Raw genomic sequence first — 19,693 nt, 5'->3', positions numbered from 1 at the left:
CGAGGCTTCTTTTTTTAAATAGTCTATGGCGTGAGGAAACTGCAGACACAGTGATCTGAGCTATCTGATTGGCTAGCGGTCGGCCTATAGGTGCACTTGATTTGCTCTCTGGGACTGCTGGATAGGCGGAGTTCTACCTTCAGACACATGAAATGGTAAAAAATGGGAACACTTTGCCTTCCTGGCGTTTGGGCTGCTGAATCAAGTGCACCTACCGCCAACAGCGTTAAAACGAAAAAAATAAAAAAAAGAACAAGTCTTTATCGTTGTTTTTTTTTACAGGAATGTTTGGTGATCGACAAGGAATGGCTTGGAGATCGACCAGTCGATCGCGATCGTCCGGTTGTTGAACACTGTTGTATACCATGGATTATGTGTACCTATGTTAGCAAATGTTGTAAACGAAAATACAGTTTAAAAGTCACACACAATGTTTAAACCTATTACAACTGGAGCAGGCCAGCCCTGCTGGGTGTGCAGTCTTCTGTTCCAGCCCAGCAATAACACACCTGATTCAAATAATCAAACCTAATTAGTTGATAATCAAGTGGTCTATTACTGGGCTGGAATATAAGTATGTTCACTAAGTAGATCAGGGATCAGTGGAGTGAGGTTGGCCACCTCTGGTATTGACTTTTTTTTTGTTCACCTGAAATTATGCTTTCGTAATAATAACCTATTTGTTACTAAGATGTCTAACCTTTACATATGAGTTAGCTTACTTGTACACTTTGAAATTATCTGAAATAAAATGTTGATTTTTTGAAGTGAAGTGTTTAGTGTTTTCATTGTTAATTTAAAACTATTATTCAAGATGAACTAGTGTAGGTGTTGATTAATCACAGATCACAATCCTGCAATAAAGAGGGAAAGGGAATCTGTCTCTGATGTGTCTATTATTCTGTGTTGTATTCTCCAATGAACATTACATTTTTGTTCAGTTGTAAGTTCTCCAATTAGTTTTATTTGATTGTCACTCTGTCTCAGGATATCAGCCATGTGAACCCATTTTGCAGCTGACGATAATGGCATGCAACGCCAATGCAGCCATCGGCCTACAGTTGTGCTTCCCAAATCCGGTCCTCCAGTACCCCCAACAGTGCTTCCCAACTCCGGTCCTCCAGTACCCCCAACAGTGCTTCCCAACTCCGGTCCTCCAGTACCCCCAACAGTGTTTCCCAACTCCGGTCCTCCAGTACCCCCAACAGCAGACATTTTGGTTGTAGCCCCGGACAAAAATACCAGATTAATCTCATTAAGGGCCAGATGATTAGTTGACAAGTTAAATCAGGTGTGCTTGACCGGGTCTACAATAAAAAAAAAAGTGTACTGTTGGGGGTAGAGTTGCAAAATTCCAGGAACATTCAAACAATTCCTGACATTTAATCCTAGTAAAAATTCCCTGTCTTAAGTCAGTTAGGATCACCACTTTATTTAAAAAATGTGAAATGTCAGAATAATAGTAGAGAGAATGATTTATTTAGGCTTTTATTTATTTCATCACATTCCCAGTGGGTCAGAAGTTTACATACACTCAATTAGTATTTGGTAGCATTGCCTTTAAATTGTTTAACTTGGGTCAAACGTTTCGGGTAGCCTTCCACAAGCTTCCCACAATAAGTTGGGAAAATTTTGGCTCATTCCTACTGACAGAGCTGGTGTAACTGAGTCAGGTTTGTAGGCATCCTTGCTCGCACACACTTTTTCAGTTCTGCCCACACATTTTCTATAGGATTGAGGTCAGGGCTTTGTGATGGCCACTCCAATACCTTGACTTTGTTGTCCTTAAGCCATTTTGGCACAACTTTGGAAGTATGATTGGGGTCATTGTCCATTTGGAAGACCCATTTGCGACCAAGCTTTAACTTCCTGACTGATGTCTTACATTTACATTTTAGTCATTTAGCAGACGCTCTTATCCAGAGCAACTTACAGGAGCAATTAGGGTTAAGTGCCTTGCTCAAGGGCACATTTACGTCATTTAGCAGACGCTCTTATCCAGAGCGACTACAAATTGGTGCATTCACCCTATAGCCAGTGGGATAACCACTTTACAATTATATATATATATATATATTTTTTGGGGGGGGTAGAAGGATTACTTTATCCTATCCCAGGTGTTCCTTAAAGAGGTGGTGTTTCAAATGCATCCGGAAGGTGGTGAGTGACTCCGCTGTCCTGGCGTCGTGAGGGAGCTTGTTCCACCATTGGGGTGCCAGAGCAGCGAACAGCTTTGACTGGGCTGAGCGGGAACTATGCTTCCGCAGAGGAAGGGGAGCCAGCAGGCCAGAGGTGGATGAACGCAATGCCCTCGCCTGGGTGTAGGGACTGATCAGAGCCTGAAGGTACGGAGGTGCCGTTCCCCTCACTGCTCCATAGGCAAGCACCATGGTCTTGTAACGGATGCGAGCTTCAACTGGAAGCCAGTGGAGTGTGCGGAGGAGGGGGGTGACGTGAGAGAACTTGGGAAGGTTGAACACCAGACGGGCTGCGGCATTCTGGATGAGTTGTAGGGGTTTAATGGCACAGGCAGGGAGCCCAGCCAACAGCGAGTTGCAGTAATCCAGACGGGAGATGACAAGTGCCTGGATTAGGACCTGTGCCGCTTCCTGTGTAAGGCAGGGTCGTACTCTCCGAATGTTGTAGAGCATGAACCTGCAGGATCGGGTCACCGCCTTGATGTTGGCGGAGAACGACAGGGTGTTGTCCAGGGTCACGCCAAGGCTCTTCGCACTCTGGGAGGAGGACACAACGGAGTTGTCAACCGTGATGGCGAGATCATGGAACGGGCAGTGTCTTGAGATGTTGCTTCAATATATCCACATATTTTTCCATCCTCATGATGCCATCTATTTTGTGAAGTGCACCAGTCCCTCCTGCAGCAAAGCTTTGGAGCAGTTGCTTCTTCCTTGCTGAGCGGCCTTTCAGGTTATGTCGATATAGGACTCGTTTTACAGTGGATATAGATACTTTTGTACCTGTTTCTTCCAGCATCTTCACAAGGTCCTTTGCTGTTGTTCTGGGATTGATTTGCACGTTTCGCACCAAAGTACGTTAATCTCTAGGAGACAGAACACGTGTCCTTCCTGAGCAGTATGACGGCTGCATGGTCCCATGGTGTTTATACTTGCGTACTATTGTTTGTACAGATGAACGTGGTACCTTCAGGCATTTGGAAATTGCTCCCAAGGATGAACTAGACTTGTGGAGGTCTACAATTTTTTTTCTGTGGTCTTGGCTGATTTCTTTTGATTTTCCCATAATGTCAAGCAAAGAGGCACTGAGTTTGAAGGTAGGCCTTGAAATACATCCACATGTACCCATCCAATTGACTCAAATGATGTCATTTAGCCTATCAGAAGCTTCTAAAGCCATGACATCATTTTCTGGAATTTTCCAAGCTGTTTAAAGGCACAGTCAACTTAGTGTAGGTAAACTTCTGACCCACTGGAATTGTGATACATTGAATTATAAGTGAAATAATCTGTCTGTAAACAATTGTTGGAAAAATTACTTGTGTCATGCACAAAGTAGATGTCCTAACCGACTTGCCAAAACTATAGTTTGTTAACAAGAAATTTGTGGAGTGGTTGAAAATGATGAGATCCTTAGCTTAAAACATACACACAACTACTACCACCAAGTTCAATTAAAGATACTTTTCTCTCAGAAGGTTTGAGTGGCACTTGGAGGCACCACTCTGATAATGAAGATGATTTGACTTAGACTACCACAACAATTACATTGTCTACGCTAAATGTGTTTAAATTGTAAATAAATAATAGTTTGGCTATAAGAAATACATTTTATTCAATGGGGCAAAGCAGAGATTACACACAAAATACTTTTCATTGCTCTCATACAACAATATAGCCTATTATAAAGTACAATATGTTATATAATAAACAATAGTATTTTACATGTTGTTCCAAATTACATTTTATATATTAATACGTGTACATAAATATATTACTCTGAAACTGTGTTTCTGTTTAGTCAGCAGTTATTGCTACACTCTTCATTCGGTTTAAGGGGACACTACTCAAATGGCACAACATAATCCTTCAGATTGACCAAGGAACAGCATATGACAACCATTTTGCCTAACTGAAGGATGTCTTCTTTCATATCTGGAAAAGGACGAAGTATTGGAAGTAGAAACTGATGCTGCTGCAGCATTGCTCATCTTTACAGTGGGATTCCAGTCGACATGGGAAGTCAGCTGGTGAACCTACGGTACATAAACAAATGAGAAGCACACCTGCTGTTAGAATATCCCTTCTTCAGGTCACCTATACCATCAGGGCTCTTGAATGTTTGGTTGTGTTTAATTCATTCAGGTGTTTTAGTGTCATATAATGATTAAATCTATTGTTGTGCTGGAACAACCAATAGTCAACACAGCAGGTTGTCCTATCCCATTGAGGCCTATATTGTAATGTCCATACATTTCCCCTCCTCTTATGAATAACGTTCTCAACAAATTATCATTTGGATCAGTGCCACTGGAGTTTTATTTTGACAATAATGTCCTCCTCCCGGCTAGAATGATGCCATATTGTAAAATGTGTACCTCCCCTTTTTCTTAGGCCTAGATTAGATGGTTGCAGATGTCATTTTTATCGATCTGTTTGTCAGCGTCAGCAGAGTAGGCCTAGGCTACCCCATGATTTGTCGTATTAAAAAAGATTATGCTAATGTCTCCAGTCATATAAAGTATAGTAGAATCGCATGAAACGTGTTTATCAAAGGACACACTTTTCCCGTTTTAGGGAAAGAAAATAAACGTCTCTGATAAAGTCTATAGGCCTATACCACTTCGTCATGCAGAGTGATTGGACTGAGTTATATTAATAGCCTAATAAATTGACTTTCCAATCTACTCATCACATTAAGAATAGTAGTCTTACATTAGTCTGCAAAGTTGATGATATGCTTTATTATAAAGGTGCATTTGTATGGTAAAACATTTGCTTCCCCAAAACTTAAACTCACCCGCCGCCTATGAGAGAGACGCATGCTAATAGCTAGACTACAAGCTATGTAGCTAGTGAATGTTGGCTAACTTAGTCTTGTTGTCAACACCTGGTTAGCATAACAGCTAACGGCTACACTAAACTCTAAATCAAACAGACTTACCAGTGATGAAATGATCATAGCAGACCCTGTACTGACAGCTGTCTGGGTTCAAGTCTTGATGGGCAAAAAGGTTTCTTCACTTTTCTGACAGCTCTTGAGTCTTATTTACATTTACATTTTAGTCATTTAGCAGACGCTCTTATCCAGAGCGACTTACAGTTAGCACATACATTATTTTATCGAACCCACAACCCTGGCTTATCTCCTTAGTGTTTCATGATTGCAGGTAAAAAATAATTTTTCTTCCATGTTCTTTCCTGCCTTGTTAGAGCAGCCAAATATTTCACAGAAATTGTCTGTGGTGATGAATCAACTAGTTTTAGGCACGGTTATAATGCAGGTTAGGGTAGCCACAGCTGTTGCTGTCAGAAGAATGTTTGTGGTGGTCTTCCAATATGGCTGCCAGGAGGTGTTTAATATCACCTTGCAACCCTCTATAGAAGTTCTAGGAAGAACCCTTCATAGTGGGTTCTAGGTAAAACAATTTATAGAGGGTTCTATGAAGAACCCTTCATAGAGGGTTTTAGGTAGAACCCTCTGCAAAGGGTTCTACCTAGCACCAAAAAGGGTTCCATTATGGGAACAAGCTGAATAACCCTATATGGTTCTACTTAACAGCTTTTTTTCTAAGAGTGTATATTTCATTACACACACAGCTTTAAGCCAATTCCAGCACAGTTTATTGTTTAAAGAGATTATGTTCATTTTGACCATTACATTATTCAACATTGTTCTCGCTATGTTTCATACTTCTTAAAGTGTACTTAACAGACCTCCTCCTCGGTTCCCTGGCCGCACAAGTGCCTACTCTGCACTGTTAGCATTAAATCGATTGCTTTCAGACTGTACAGTAGCTGTGGTTCGCGGGAGCCAACCGAAGGCCGCGGCTCCACAATACTGTCTAGTAAACAAACAATGACACAATCTGATAAAATAACAAAGGTAAGGGCTAATAAAGGCTAAATGTATTTTCCTGTCATGGGAGATGGAAAATATTATCACTAAATCCTCATAGGGACCTCATTGAAATGTTCAGTAAGCAGGCCATTGACTTTTATGACGCAGCGAATTTTTCCCCCTCATCTTTTTTTTCCTTCCCGTCCTTTATGTGGACCGCTGAGGAATGAATCACTTCTGGAAGTAGTGGATAAATAACTTTTCATGTGAAAACACCTAGGCTTTTATGGCTTTACTAAATGATCCATAATACGGGAGCACTCAGTCCTGCAGATTAGGGCGGGCCAGGCTGGGGGAGGGTTCTGCGTTAGCTGCCGCCACGCAGCCGGAGATGGGCACAAATCTCTTTTACGAGGCTGCCTCTTAAATAGCTGTCAGTCTAGTGTCTCACACATGGCACTCTTCTCCAGCTCCCCACACAGTAATTGAACCATCTCGCTCTGAGTGTAGAATGCTGTGGGAAGTCGTTTGAACAGACTGTGTTGCTGCCATTAAAACAGACCTATGCATAAATCTTACCAGAAAATGAAAAATAAAGTTATCGCCCCAAAACCCTCCGTTCGTTCCAAAGGAGCTGGCCTTAACCCTCCCGTTGTCCTAGGGTCAAAATGACCCGCCACTGTGTTGAACCAACTTTATTTAATTTTTATATTTTTGGGATCATTTGTGAGAAGGAGGCAGTGAGACTTTAAAGAAAGTATCACTGCCTCCTTCTCACAAATGATAAAAAAATATATAAAAATTAAATAAAGTTGGTTCAACACAGTGGCGGGTCATTTTGACCCTAGGACAACGGGAGGGTTAAAATGTTTTTCAGCCAGAAGAGGACTGGCCACCCCTCAGAGCCTGGTTCCTCTCTAGGTTTCTTCCTAGGTTCCTGTCTTTCTAGGGAGTTTTTCCTAGCCACGTCTGCATTGCTTGCTCTTTGGGGTTTTAGGCTGGGTTTCTGTATAGCACTTTGTGACATCTGCTGATGTAAAAAGGGCTTTATAAATACATTTCTGCACATACAGTACTTACCTCTGCATGTATTTTTTATCCACAGTATATTCAAGTTCAAGTTTTATTACACTCATATAGCAGTCAATACAAACTGAAATCCATGAGCATACAAAATATCATAAAGAATACAAGTAATTTAAGCAAACACAATTTGTCAGTCAGGATGGGAGCTGAAGGATGGATTGTCATTTCTCTGGTAGTTGAAGCAGTTCAAATGGTATTGAGAGCGGATTAAGCGTTGATGGTCTCGGATGTAGCCAGTCAGTCGCCTCAGCTACGTACCTCGCTGCCCCCTCAAGTTCTCCGTTCTCCGGCTTTGTAGAAGGTTACCCTAGATTGCCACTCCTCCCCATTAACACTGTGTAGCACCCACTTGGGAGATGCTACTCAAGAGCAGCCTCAAAGGCGCTGGAAGCTCACCACACAATGTTCATGGTCAGAAGAAATAGCTTATTACACTTCAATTGCCACTTCCTTAGTATATCACTAAGGGTACAATTACTCAGAGACGCTCCAAACACCTGAGGCTTCCAACTATTCATATTTTAAAGTGCTGACACAGGATATGACCATTTTTGTTATTAACACTGTATTATTTTGTAACTAACAGGACCACAACCGACAGCACCACATTTTGCATTGTTGTCCAGTAGGCTATGCTTATTGGTCATATCAAATCAAATCAAATGTTATTTGTCACATGCTCATAAACAACAGGTGTAGACTATTAGTGAAATGCGTACTTACGGGCCATTCCCAACAATGCAGAGAGAAAGAAAATAGAGAAATAATAGAAAAGTAAAACACGAATAAACACACAATGAGTAACAACAACTTGGCTTCATACACAGGATACTAGTACCGAGTCGATGTGCAGGGGTACGAGGTACTTGAGGTAGATACACAACAAAAGTATGTGGACACCCCTTCAAATTAGTGGATTCTGCTACTTCACCCACACTCGTTGCTGACAGGTGAATAAAATCAAGCACACAGCTATGTAATTTTCATAGACAAACATAGGCAGTAGAATGGCTCGTACTGAAGAGCTCAGTGACTTTCAACGTGGCACCGTCATAGGATGCCACCTTTCCAACAAGACAGTTCATAAAAATTTCTGCCCTGCTAGAGCTGCCCCAGTCAACTGTAAGTGCTGTTATTGTGAAGTGGAAACGTCTAGGAGCAACAACGGCTCAGCCGCGTAGTGGTAGGCCACATAAGCTCACAGAACGGGACCGCCGAGTGCTGAAGCGCGTTAAAGTCGTCTGTCCTTGGTTGCAAAACTCACTACCGAGATCCAAACTTGAAGCAACGTCAGCACAAGAGCTGTTCGTCGGGAGCTTCATGAAATGGGTTTCCATGGCCGAGCAGCCGCACACAAGCCTAAGATCACCATGCGCAATGCCAAACGTCAGCTGGAGTGGTGTAAAGCTCGCCGCCATTGGACTCTGGAGCAGTGGAAATGCGTTCTCTGGAGTGATGAATCACGCTTCACCAGTCCGACGGATGAATCTGGGTTTGGTGGATGCCAGGAGAACACTACCTGCCCCAATGCATAGTGCCAACTGTAAAGTTTGGTGGAGGAGGAATAATGGTCTGGGGCTGATATTCATGGTTCGGGCTAGGCCCCTTAGTTCCAGTGAAGGGAAATCTGAACACTACAGCATACAATGACATTCTAGATGATTCTGTGCTTCCAAATTTGTGGCAACAGTTTGGGGAAGGCCCTTTCCTGTTTCAGCATGACAATGCCCCCGTGCACAAAGCGAGGTCCATACAGAAATGGTTTGTCGAGATCGGTGTGGAAGAACTTCACTGGCCTGCACAGAGCCCTGACCTCAAGCCCATTGAACACCTTTGGGATGAATTGGAACGCCGACTGCGAGCCAGGCCTAATCGCCCAACATCAGTGCCCGACCTCACTAATGCTCTTGTGGCTGAATGGAAGCAAGTCCCCGCAGCAATGTTCCAACATCTAGTGGAAAGACTTCCCAGAAGAGTGGAGGCTGTTATAGAAGCAGAGGGGGGACCAACTCCATATTAATGGCCATTATTTTGAAATGAGATGTTAGACGAGCATGACCACATACTTTTGGCCATGTAGTGTATTTACATATAGGTAGGGATAAAGTGACTAGGCAACAGGATAGATAATAGACAGTAGCAGGAGCGTATGTGATGAGTAAAAAAAGTTAGTGCAAAAACAGTCAATACAGATAGTCTATTTGGTTAACTATTTAACTAACTAACTGTTTCAGTCTTATGGCTTGGGGGTAGAAGCTGTTGAAACTTGGTGCATCAGTACCACTTGCCGTGCGGTAGAAGAGAGAACAGTCTACGGGTGGCTGGAGTTTCTGAAGATTTTTAGGGCCTTCCTCTGACACCGCCTGGTATAGAGGTCCTGGATGGCCCAGTACATCACTTGGGCCATACGCAGTAGCAGTTGCCATACCAAGCGGTGATGCAGCCAGTCAAGATATTCTCAATGGTGCAGTTGCAGAACTTTTTGAGGGTCTGAGGGCCCATGCCATATCTTTTCAGCCTCCTGAGGGGGAAGAGGCGTTGGTGTGTGTGGACCATGATAATTCCTTAGTGATGTGGACACCGAGGAACTTGAAGCCCCGTCGATATGGATGGTGGCGTGCTCTGCCCTCTGTTTCCTGTAGTCCACGGTCAGTTCCTTTGTCTTGCTGACGTTGAAGGAGAGGTTGTTGTCCTGTCACCACACTGCCAGGTCACTAACCTCCTCCCTATAGGCTGTCTCATTGTCATCGGTGATCAGGCCAACCAACATCGTGTCGTCAGCAAACTTGATGATGGTGTTGGAGTCGTGTGCGGCCACGCAATCGTGGGTGAATAGGGAGTACTGGAGGAGACTAAGCACGCACCCCTGAGGGGCCCCTGTCTTGAGGGTTAGCATTTCGGATGTGTTGTTGCCTACCCTCACCACCTGGGGGCGGCCCGTCAGGAAGTCCAGGATCCAGTTGCAGAGGGAGGTGTTCAGTCACAGGGTCCTGAGCTTAGTGATGAGCTTGGAGGGCACTATGGTGTTGAACGCTAAGCTATAGTCAATGAACAGCATTCTCACATAGGTGTTCCTCTTGTCTAGGTGGGGGAGGGCAGTGTGGCATGCAATACGATTGCGTCATCTGTGGATCTGTTGGGGCGGTATGCGAGTTGGAGTGGGTCTAGGACAGGGATCATCAAGTAAATTCAGCCGCAGGATGATTTTCCTCTTGAGCGGATGGTCGGGGGGCCGGAACATAATTACAAAAAATGTGTAGACTGCAAATTGACCGCAAGAAGCCCAAACAGATATAATATTTCAAACCTTGCTTGCATTTGTATATGATCACGTCGCTCTATTATGCGTGGAAATACTTGGGAACAGATTAACCTTAATTAAAATCAGTTGGAGCTGATTTCCTGGTGCTTTCACAGTATTTTATGTCCCTGGATAGAAGCATAGAAGGCATTTAGCTCGTTTGGTAGGCTCGCATCACTGGGCAGCTCACGGCTGGGTTTCCGTTTGTAATCCGTAATAGTTTGCAAGCCCTGCCACATCCGATGAGCGTCAGAGCCAGTGTAGTAGGATTCGATCTTAGTCCTGTACTGACGTTTTGACTGTTTGATGGCTCGTCGGAGGTCATAGCAAGACTTCTTATAAGCATCCGGATTAGTGTCGCGCTCCTTGAAAGCGGCAAGTCTAGCCTTTAGCTCAGTGCTAATCCATGGCTTCTGGTTTGGATATGTACGTACAGTCACTGTGAGGACGACGTCATCGATGCACTTATTAATGAAGCTGGTGACTTATGTGGTAAACTCCTCAATGTTATCGGATGAATCCAGTCTGTGCTGGCGAAACAGTCCTGTAGCTTAGCATCCGCTTCATCGGACCACTTCCGTATTGAGCGAGTCACTGGTACTTCCTCTCCCAATGTGTTCTCAAATCTCATATTTGTTTTTATAAAAAGGCTCAGTGCTGTTATCCTCGCAAGGTGAGGTATTGAAAGGTATTAATAACAGGGGTGTCAATAATTTTGACCCCTATCTTTTTGAGTGTAATTGTATTAGTATACTGAACAAAAATAGAAACGCAACATGTAAAGTGTTGGTCCCATGTTCCATGAGCTGAAATAAAAGATCCCAGAAATGTTCCATACGCACAAAAAGCTTATTTCTCTCCAAATTTTGTGGACAATTTTGTTTACATCCCTGTTAGTGAGTATTTATCCTTCGCCAAGATAATCCATCCACCTGACAGGTGTGGCATATCAAGAAGCTGATTAAACTTCATGATCGTTACACAGGTGCACCTTGTGCTGGGGACAATAAAAGGCCACTCTAAGATGTGAAGTTTTGTCACACAACGCAATGCCACAATTGGCATGCTGACTGCAGGTATACCCACCAGAACTGTTGCCAGAGAATTGAATGTCAATTTCTCTGCCATAAGCCGCCTCCATCGTCGTTTTAGAGAATATGGCAGTACGTCCAACCGGCCTCACAACTGCAGACCACGTGTAACCACACCAGCCCAGGACCTCCTGCGGGATCGTCTGAGACCAGCCACCCAGACAGCTGATGAAACGGTAAACAGTATTTTTGAAATAAAGCCCTTTTGTGGGGAAAAACTAATTCTGATTGGCTGGGCCTGGCTCCCCAGTGGGTGGGCCTATGCCCTCTGAGGCCCACCAATGGCTGCGCCCCTGCCCAGTCATGTGAAATCCATAGATTAGGGCCTAACAAATTGATTTCAATTGAATGACTTCTACTCATCTTTATCAAATGTGTCAATAATTTCGGAACCCACTGTAAGTACATTACTGGTACATAGGTATTATATAGTGTGTGCATCCCAAATGGCATCCTATTCCCTACATAGTGCACTACTTTTGACCAGAGCCCTATGGGTCCGGGCCAAAAGTAGTATATTATGTAGGTCAAAAGTAGTGCACTATGTAGGGAATAAGGGTGCCATTTGGGATGCAGGCATAGCCTTCAGAATTCCTTTCATTCTGGTGGAGCAGTGATGTAAGCTTCCACAGTATATGCAATATTAATGAACAGGATGTGCTAAAAACAGGTCTATACAAACCTACAGTAGCCAGAGATTGAAAACAGTCCATGTGAAGCTCAACTTAATTTTTTATTAATTTTTATTTCACCTTTATTTAACCAGGTAAGCCAGTTGAGAACAAGTTCTCATTTACAACTGCGACCTGGCCAAGATAAAGCAAAGCAGTGCGATAAAAACAACAACAACACATTGTTACACATGGGATAAACAAAACATACAGTCAATAACACAATAGAAAATCTATATACAGTGTGTGCAAATGTAGTGAGTTATGTAGGTAAGGCAATAAATAGGCCATAGTGCAAAATAATTACAATTTAGTATTAACACTGGAATGATAGATGTGCAGAAGATGATGTGCAAATAGAGATACTGGGGTGCAAATGAGCAAAATAAATAACAATATGGGGATGAGGTAGTTGGGGGGGCTAATTACAGATGGGCTGTGTTCAGGTGCAGTGATCGGTAAGCTGCTCTGACAACTGTTGCTTAAAGTCAGTGAGGGAGATAAGAGTCTCCAGCTTCAGAGATTTTTGCAGTTCGTTCCAGTCATTGGCAGCAGAGAACTGGAAGGAATGGCGGCCAAAGGAGGTGTTGGCTTTGGGGATGACCAGTGAGATATACCTGCTGGAGCAAATACTATGGGTGGGTGTTGCTATGGTGACCAATGAGCTAAGATAAGGCAGGGATTTGCCTAGCAGTGATTTATAGATGACCTGGAGCCAGTGGGTTTGGCGACAAATGTGTAGTGAGGGCCAGCCAACGAAAGCGTACAGGTCACAATGGTGGGTAGTATATGGGGCTTTGGTGTCAAAACGGATGGCACTGTGATAGACTACATCCAATTTGCTGAGTAGAGTGTTGGAGGCTATTTTGTAAATGACATCGCCGAAGTCAAGGATCGGTAGGATAGTCAGTTTTATGAGGGCATGTTTGGCAGCATGAGTGAAGGAGGCTTTGTTGCGAAATAGGAAGCCGATTCTAGATTTTACTTTGGATTGGAGATGCTTAATGTGAGTCTGGAAGGAGAGTTTACAGTCTAACCAGACACCTAGGTATTTGTAGTTGTCCACATATTCTAAGTCAGACCCGCCGAGAGTAGTGATTCTAGTCGAGCGGGCAGGTGCAAGCAGCGTTCGATTGAAGAGCATGCATTTAGTTTTACTAGCGTTTAAGAGCAGTTGGAGGCTACAGAAGGAGTGTCGTATGGCATTGAAGCTCGTTTGGAGGTTTGTTAACACAGTGTCCAATGAAGGGCCAGATGTATACAAAATGGTGTCGTCTGCGTAGAGGTGGATCTGAGAGTCACCAGCAGCAAGAGCGACATCATTGATATACACAGAGAATATAATTTAACCCTGTGGCACCCCCATAGAGACTGCCAGAGGTCCAGACAACAGGCCCTCCGATTTGACACATTGAACTCTATCTGAGAAGTAGTTGGTGAACCAGGCGAGGCAGTCATTTGAGAAACCAAGGCTATTTAGTCTGCCAATAAGAATGCGGTGATTGACAGAGTCGAAAGCCTTGGCCAGGTCGATGAAGACGGCTGCACAGTACTGTCTTTTATCGATCGCAGTTATAATATCGTTTAGGACCTTGAGCGTGGCTGAGGTGCACCCATGACCAGCTCGGAAACCAGGTTGCATAGCGGAGAAGGTACGGTGGGATTCGAAATGGTCGGTGATCTGTTTGTTCACTTGGCTTTCAAAAACGTTCGAAAGGCAGGGCAGGATGAAGAGGAGGAGGACCCAAAAACAAACAGGAAAAAATGCTTGTTTAAAAAATACATTCACTAAGTGCATATCCGCCATTACGCTAAACTGTAACAAATAAAAAAATGAAATAATTACTCCACTACCTTCTGTCTCATGTCAAAGCAATTTACTCATCCAGTTTTATCTAGAGACAGCAAAACAAATCTTTAGATGATGAATAATGGGCACTTTCTTCATTAAAATACTTTTCTCATTACTGTAATATTTTGTTCCTATTGGGTTAGTCAATAACTTTTATTGAAATCCCCTTGAGGCTGTCACAGAGTAGACTGCCTAAAACGGACAAACCCCCCAGCCGATAACTAATGACTTAGCTGCTTCTGCCTGTGAAAGCTGAGGCCAGCCAAGGCATTAATAAAACTCTAGCTGCTGCAGACTATAACTCCTACATCCCTATTTTAAAAACACAATAACTTAGCATTTGCATTTATATAGTTCTTCCAGCCGCCTCACACCCAGGCAGCCCCGAAATGGCTTCATGCTGATTATTACCAGGGGAAAATTAAGATAACAAAGTAACCTCATGAAAGGGAATAGCTTCCCAGCTTTACCAGCGCACTACCAGGTATGCAGAAATGCACAAACCCACCCATTTCCAGCAATGCAAAAATGCTATCTGCTTAATACCTTCTCTTTCTAAGGTGATAAGGACAGTTTCAAACTGATCTCAGCCAGACAATGACACAAACCCCTTTGTTTGAGGATAGGCAGGGTGTCTACTTTTGCATTTTAGGAGTAATAATGATGGTATTATACAACACAGTACATGCTTAAAGACCCCATACGAACAGCATCAATAGATCCAGCCTTTGAATTATCCGACGTGAGGGGAAATATGAATCACTAAAAGCTGGAATTAGGTTAAACTCAAAGGGCTACACTGATGAGGATTTAGCAGTGCAATAATAGGAAACTAGCTTAGAGTTCGAGAACATCGCAGAATTCCTAGGCTTTAGTTCCATACCGTTGCATGGAAAACATTCCCCTTAGCTAGCTTTGCTAATAGCTAGCACAAGCAGCCATGGAGAAGAGTTCCGGGCCCTGCTAGCAAGTGAAGATTAAGGAGAAACTAAAAAGGTGGAGACAGATACTGATCTGAGGCGCCTGTGTTAATGGCTGGGTGGCTTTTAATATAATCCACTATTCTTTTCCCTGCACCACCCTCGGGAGCGACGCTCATGACAGGAAACAAACAGAACGCTGACACATCCTGCTAATTAGCATAATTAGCATACGGCATGACAGGGCTCTGGGAATGCTACAGCTGTGACCTTTTGTGGACAACACCAGCTGTCAGTAATTACCTATAGCTGGGCCAGGGATGGAGGCTGACTCTCCGTCCTTGAGGGGCCATTGCTGCCACCAACCCAGTCACCCCAAACAAGATGTTTCTCCACAGAGAAACGCGCTAAAAGGATAGTTGAGTTTCCTTTCCCCACAGGACTGTGGCCCATTAAGCTTTATAGGCTTAAGGCTTTGCTTTGGCTAAAATGTGTGACTAAATGTAAAATATAGGCTTTGCAGTGCCAGAGACTTGTGGCTACACACAATTGACTTGGAACAGACAATAATTATGCTTCAATGAAACAACTGTGTCCCCCAATAAATATTAGTTTTAAAGGCATCATGGAAAATATTCAGGTCCATAAGTGGTTGTAATCGTCGTTAGTTGTTTGTTTGATTTTTCACGTTCTTCCATCGGTCTTTGAAGATAGAGATGTTAAATGTCTTGAGGTTCTCTTTCATCCCGGAGAACACCTGGTCACGAAGGAGAGGTCGTTTGGGAGAGGTGTTCTGAAATAACACATTATTTTGAGGAACAAACAATATGCAGGGCATTGAAATAGCTCTCCAGCCTACACTCTCTCCCTTTCTCACGCTTCCTCTTCCTCTCTGATTCACTATCCGTTTGTTTAAGTGGAGGGCACGCCTGGAGGTCCTGAAGCATTGTGTTATTGTGCTGTTCTGACATGCAGTTCTCCCGCAGGAACATCGGTGATGAAGGTCACTGCGTGGGATGCAGATGACCCTACGTACGGGAGCAGTGCCAGGGTGGTGTACAGCGTGCTGGACGGAGAGAGGTTCTTTACCGTGGACAGACAGACTGGTAAGGGCAGACTCCTGGCATGACCAGACAGAGTCACAGACTTGTAGTATTACTTATAGTAATATTATGTGTATACTATGTATTCCTTGTGGTAATACTTGTATCCTACAAGTATTGAAATACGTAAGTACCAACCCCATGCTTTATACAAGGAAATAATAATCTATCAACAAATAGTGAGTTGATATATTTCTTGTCTCAAACCTCATATTTCTCAACATATAAGGGTGCATATTGAAATGAAAAGAGTTACCATTAAATCTCTGAAGTGTTATATTACTGTCTGTCCGGATGCAGGTTCTCTAATTGTCTCTCTCAGTCAGCACATTTGGGTGAATTCCCTCTTCGTCTGAGGGCCTGTACGTGGGCTTGAATCGTAGTCTCTCAGGCATATCCCAAGGTTTGTGTTGCCTGCAAATGTCCCCCTGGGAGTAGCACTAAACTTTTAATGATTCCTTTTTTGGTCTCCCCACTTTGATTCAGTTGGCCCTAGTGCCTAGATGATAAATGGCCCTGCCTCGGCAACGTTGGCCTGGAGACTCGCAGATCTTCCCGTCTCCTCCGCCCCTCTCCTTTTTTTATGCACATGAACCATTCAAATAGGTGCAGATGTAAGAGGTCATCAAGAGAACAGAACAGCTGTGAATGTCCCCTCATTAATGTCGCCCCAGTCATTCAAGAGTGTTAATCCTTCACTATCTTCATCTCCTTTCCGGATCCATGACCAGAATATGATCAATGGCCAATGTCTGAGGGATTTTTCGAAAGTAGCAGTTCTTAAGAAACTGTATATCATTTTAATATATTTGAATTTCAGCGTGGTATTTGGTATTGAAGTTCAAGTGAGCTTCTTCTCAGGATGAAAGCCTAAGGATTCTATTAAATTATATTCCACACATTTCTAAGAAAGAGACATAACTACTTGGCACTCTGCTCTCAGACACGGTCATAAAAAAACGAAACAATTAACAGGCAAATGCACAGGACTCATAGTCATTGACAACTGATGTGCAATATATAGTATGCTATGAATGAGATCCCATTTCCAGCATGTTACAAATGTTAGCAGTCAAGAAACATTTGATTGAGTGGAATGAGTTCTTACTAAGAAAGAGCTGATGCAAAAAGCATAATTTCTGATGTCCCCCATGCCATTGGTTATTGAAAGCTATTATTGTGTGCCTCCATATACCACAACTGAATTTGACTATGTACTGTATGCTGACATACAAACATTGCCTGCAGCTACCTGATGCTAAATGTGAGTGCAATCTCTAAGTTGTGTGTCTAGCTGAGAAGCACAATGCAAGGCACTGGGAGAGATGCCATCAACAATATAATTTGATGTGGATATCCCACCAGGGAATGTATTTATATATATTTTTAACCTTTATTTAACTAGGCAAGTCAGTTAAGAACAAATTCTTATTTACAATGACGGCCTACCCCGGCCAAACCCGGACGACGCTGGGCCAATTGTGCGCCACCCTATGGGTCTGTAGTGACGCCTCAAGCACTGAGATGCAGTGCCTTAGACCGCTGCGCCACTCGGGAGCCCATGAGAGGGATATGCAGTGCCATTATATCAATCAGAACAAATGTGAGATTAAGACAATTCAAAGTCTTATCAGTGACAAAATATTGTATATTTATTCATACTGGTATGAAATGGAAGGGGGCCACCAAAGTTCAGTAATTTTTTTAAATCCACTTCTAACTGTAGTTACTTCAGTAGAAATATAAACCTGGCTAAACACAGCAGTAGGTCTGTCTTGAAGTACTCCAAGGGCATTGTTAAAGCGTCTGAACAAAATGCTCACTGGAGTAGGATTAAGACAACTCATGAGATTGTTTTGGTTCTCTCTCTTAAATCCACTCCTCTCCGACTGCCAGCGAAAGACGTGCACAAGCTTTTTCGCCGGAACTGTTTTCATAAGCCTCATTCTTCAATGGTGTGTGCCTTCATTTTGGCCCTATATATTATGAATTTTAATACAGCTCAGCCGTAATGATATAAGCATGGAGCCACGGATGTGACACAATCTACTCTAACAAGACGAGCCGAGAGGGTGAACTGGAATGTACCGCACTTGTGCCTCTAATAGGCTGAGTTTACACAGGAGTTTACATTTCCGCAAATTGGTCTTTTGACCAATCACATCAGATCTTTTCACATCAGGTCTTTTTCAGAGCTGATCTGATATGTCAAAAGACCTATTATTGAAAAAAAACTCGTAGCGGGCTATCGTATATGAGAGCTTAGAGCTAACTTCACCTTTCCCTTTGGATCTCTCTCTCTCTCTCTGTCTCTCTCTCTCTCTCTCTCTCTCTCTCTCTCTCTCTCTCTCTCTCTCTCTCTCTGTCTCTCTCTGTCTCTCTCTCTCTGTCTCTCTCTCTCTCTCTCTCTCTCTCTCATCAGGACTGATTCGGACGGCTGTGGCGGATCTGGACCGGGAGACGCAGGATCGCTATGAGCTGGTTGTCATGGCAACCGACATGGCGGGCCAAATGGGCGGTCTTTCCGGCTCCACCACAGTGACCATAGTGATCACAGATGTTAATGACAACCCGCCACGCTTTCCGCAGAGTGAGTCACTCTCACATTGAGTGGTGGAATGAGATAGATGGTGCACTTACACCCGTCAGTAATAGAAGTATCGGCCTACATGGAGTGGTCAGAAGCACTCTGAGAAAATAATTTCACTTATATTTATCCACAGGTCAAACACTCCGCTAAGAAGGGTTTCCGTATGTCTGCATATGATGGAGCCCATTTAGATGGAGCCGATTTAACAATTTTTACATTACAGTGGTATGGATTTATGTTGGTGACATCTGTTATTTATCAGCTGGAGAAAGCCATAATGGAATAATGTTATGGTCAATATATAGGGTCCTGTTTGAATACTAGAAGAGTAGAGTGTTTATTTTCTCTGGGGGGGGCAATTCATTTTGCAGCATGTAGTAAAAACACATTGAACACATGACAATAAATATACATGAAAACAATGCATACAGCAATATGTACACAGCTAACAATAACAGTACATCTTATTGAGAAAGCTGATAGCAGCTGCCTTTAGTTTACACCTATTAGTTTTCAACGTGGGGAGTCTGTACCTGCGATCTGAGGGAAGCAACATCAATTCATCAAACAAGGGATGCTGGGAGTCCCTCAGAATGGATTGCACCTTGAATATGACTGGTGTCTGATACTGCAGGTCAGAAAGGTCAGTTAATGTCACGATCGTCGTAAGAAGCGGACCAAGGCGCAGCGTGAGAAGCGTACATTATTTTATTGAATGTACAACACGAACAAAAACAATAAACGATACGTGAAGTCCTAGGTTAAACACAAACCTTACGGATCAAGATCCCACAAAACAAAAGTGCCAACAGGCTGCCTAAGTATGGTTCCCAATCAGAGACAACAAGCAACAGCTGCCTCTGATTGGGAACCACCCTGGCCAACATAGAAATACGTGAACTAGAACACCCATAGACAACTAAACATAACAAGTCCACACCCTGGCTCAACATTTAAGAGTCCCCAGAGCCAGGGCGTGACAGTTAAGTTCATGATCCAGCTACTTTGTTGCACAATGTTACCCAGCCTGTTCTTACTGTTTA

The 19,693-nt window shown here is 43.3% G+C and overlaps 1 protein-coding gene across 1 annotated transcript in view; it reads left to right on the top strand.

The window, feature by feature from the left end:
* Nucleotides 1–19,693, top strand: part of cdh22 (cadherin 22) — a gene marked incomplete at both ends in the record, with an annotated part of 123,041 nt that overhangs the window by 32,604 nt on the left and 70,744 nt on the right. The window contains 2 exons of the mRNA XM_084166902.1: nt 15,944–16,063; nt 18,483–18,650. Coding sequence (XP_084023028.1) covers nt 15,944–16,063; nt 18,483–18,650 — 288 coding nt within the window. The remainder of the gene's footprint in view (nt 1–15,943; nt 16,064–18,482; nt 18,651–19,693) is intronic.

Source organism: Coregonus lavaretus (genome assembly GCF_964263955.1).
Source record: "Coregonus lavaretus genome assembly, chromosome: 8".
Lineage (NCBI taxonomy): Eukaryota > Metazoa > Chordata > Actinopteri > Salmoniformes > Salmonidae > Coregonus > Coregonus lavaretus.
Note: the sequence above shows the minus strand (reverse complement) of the source record. Positions and strands in the feature narration are given on the sequence as shown.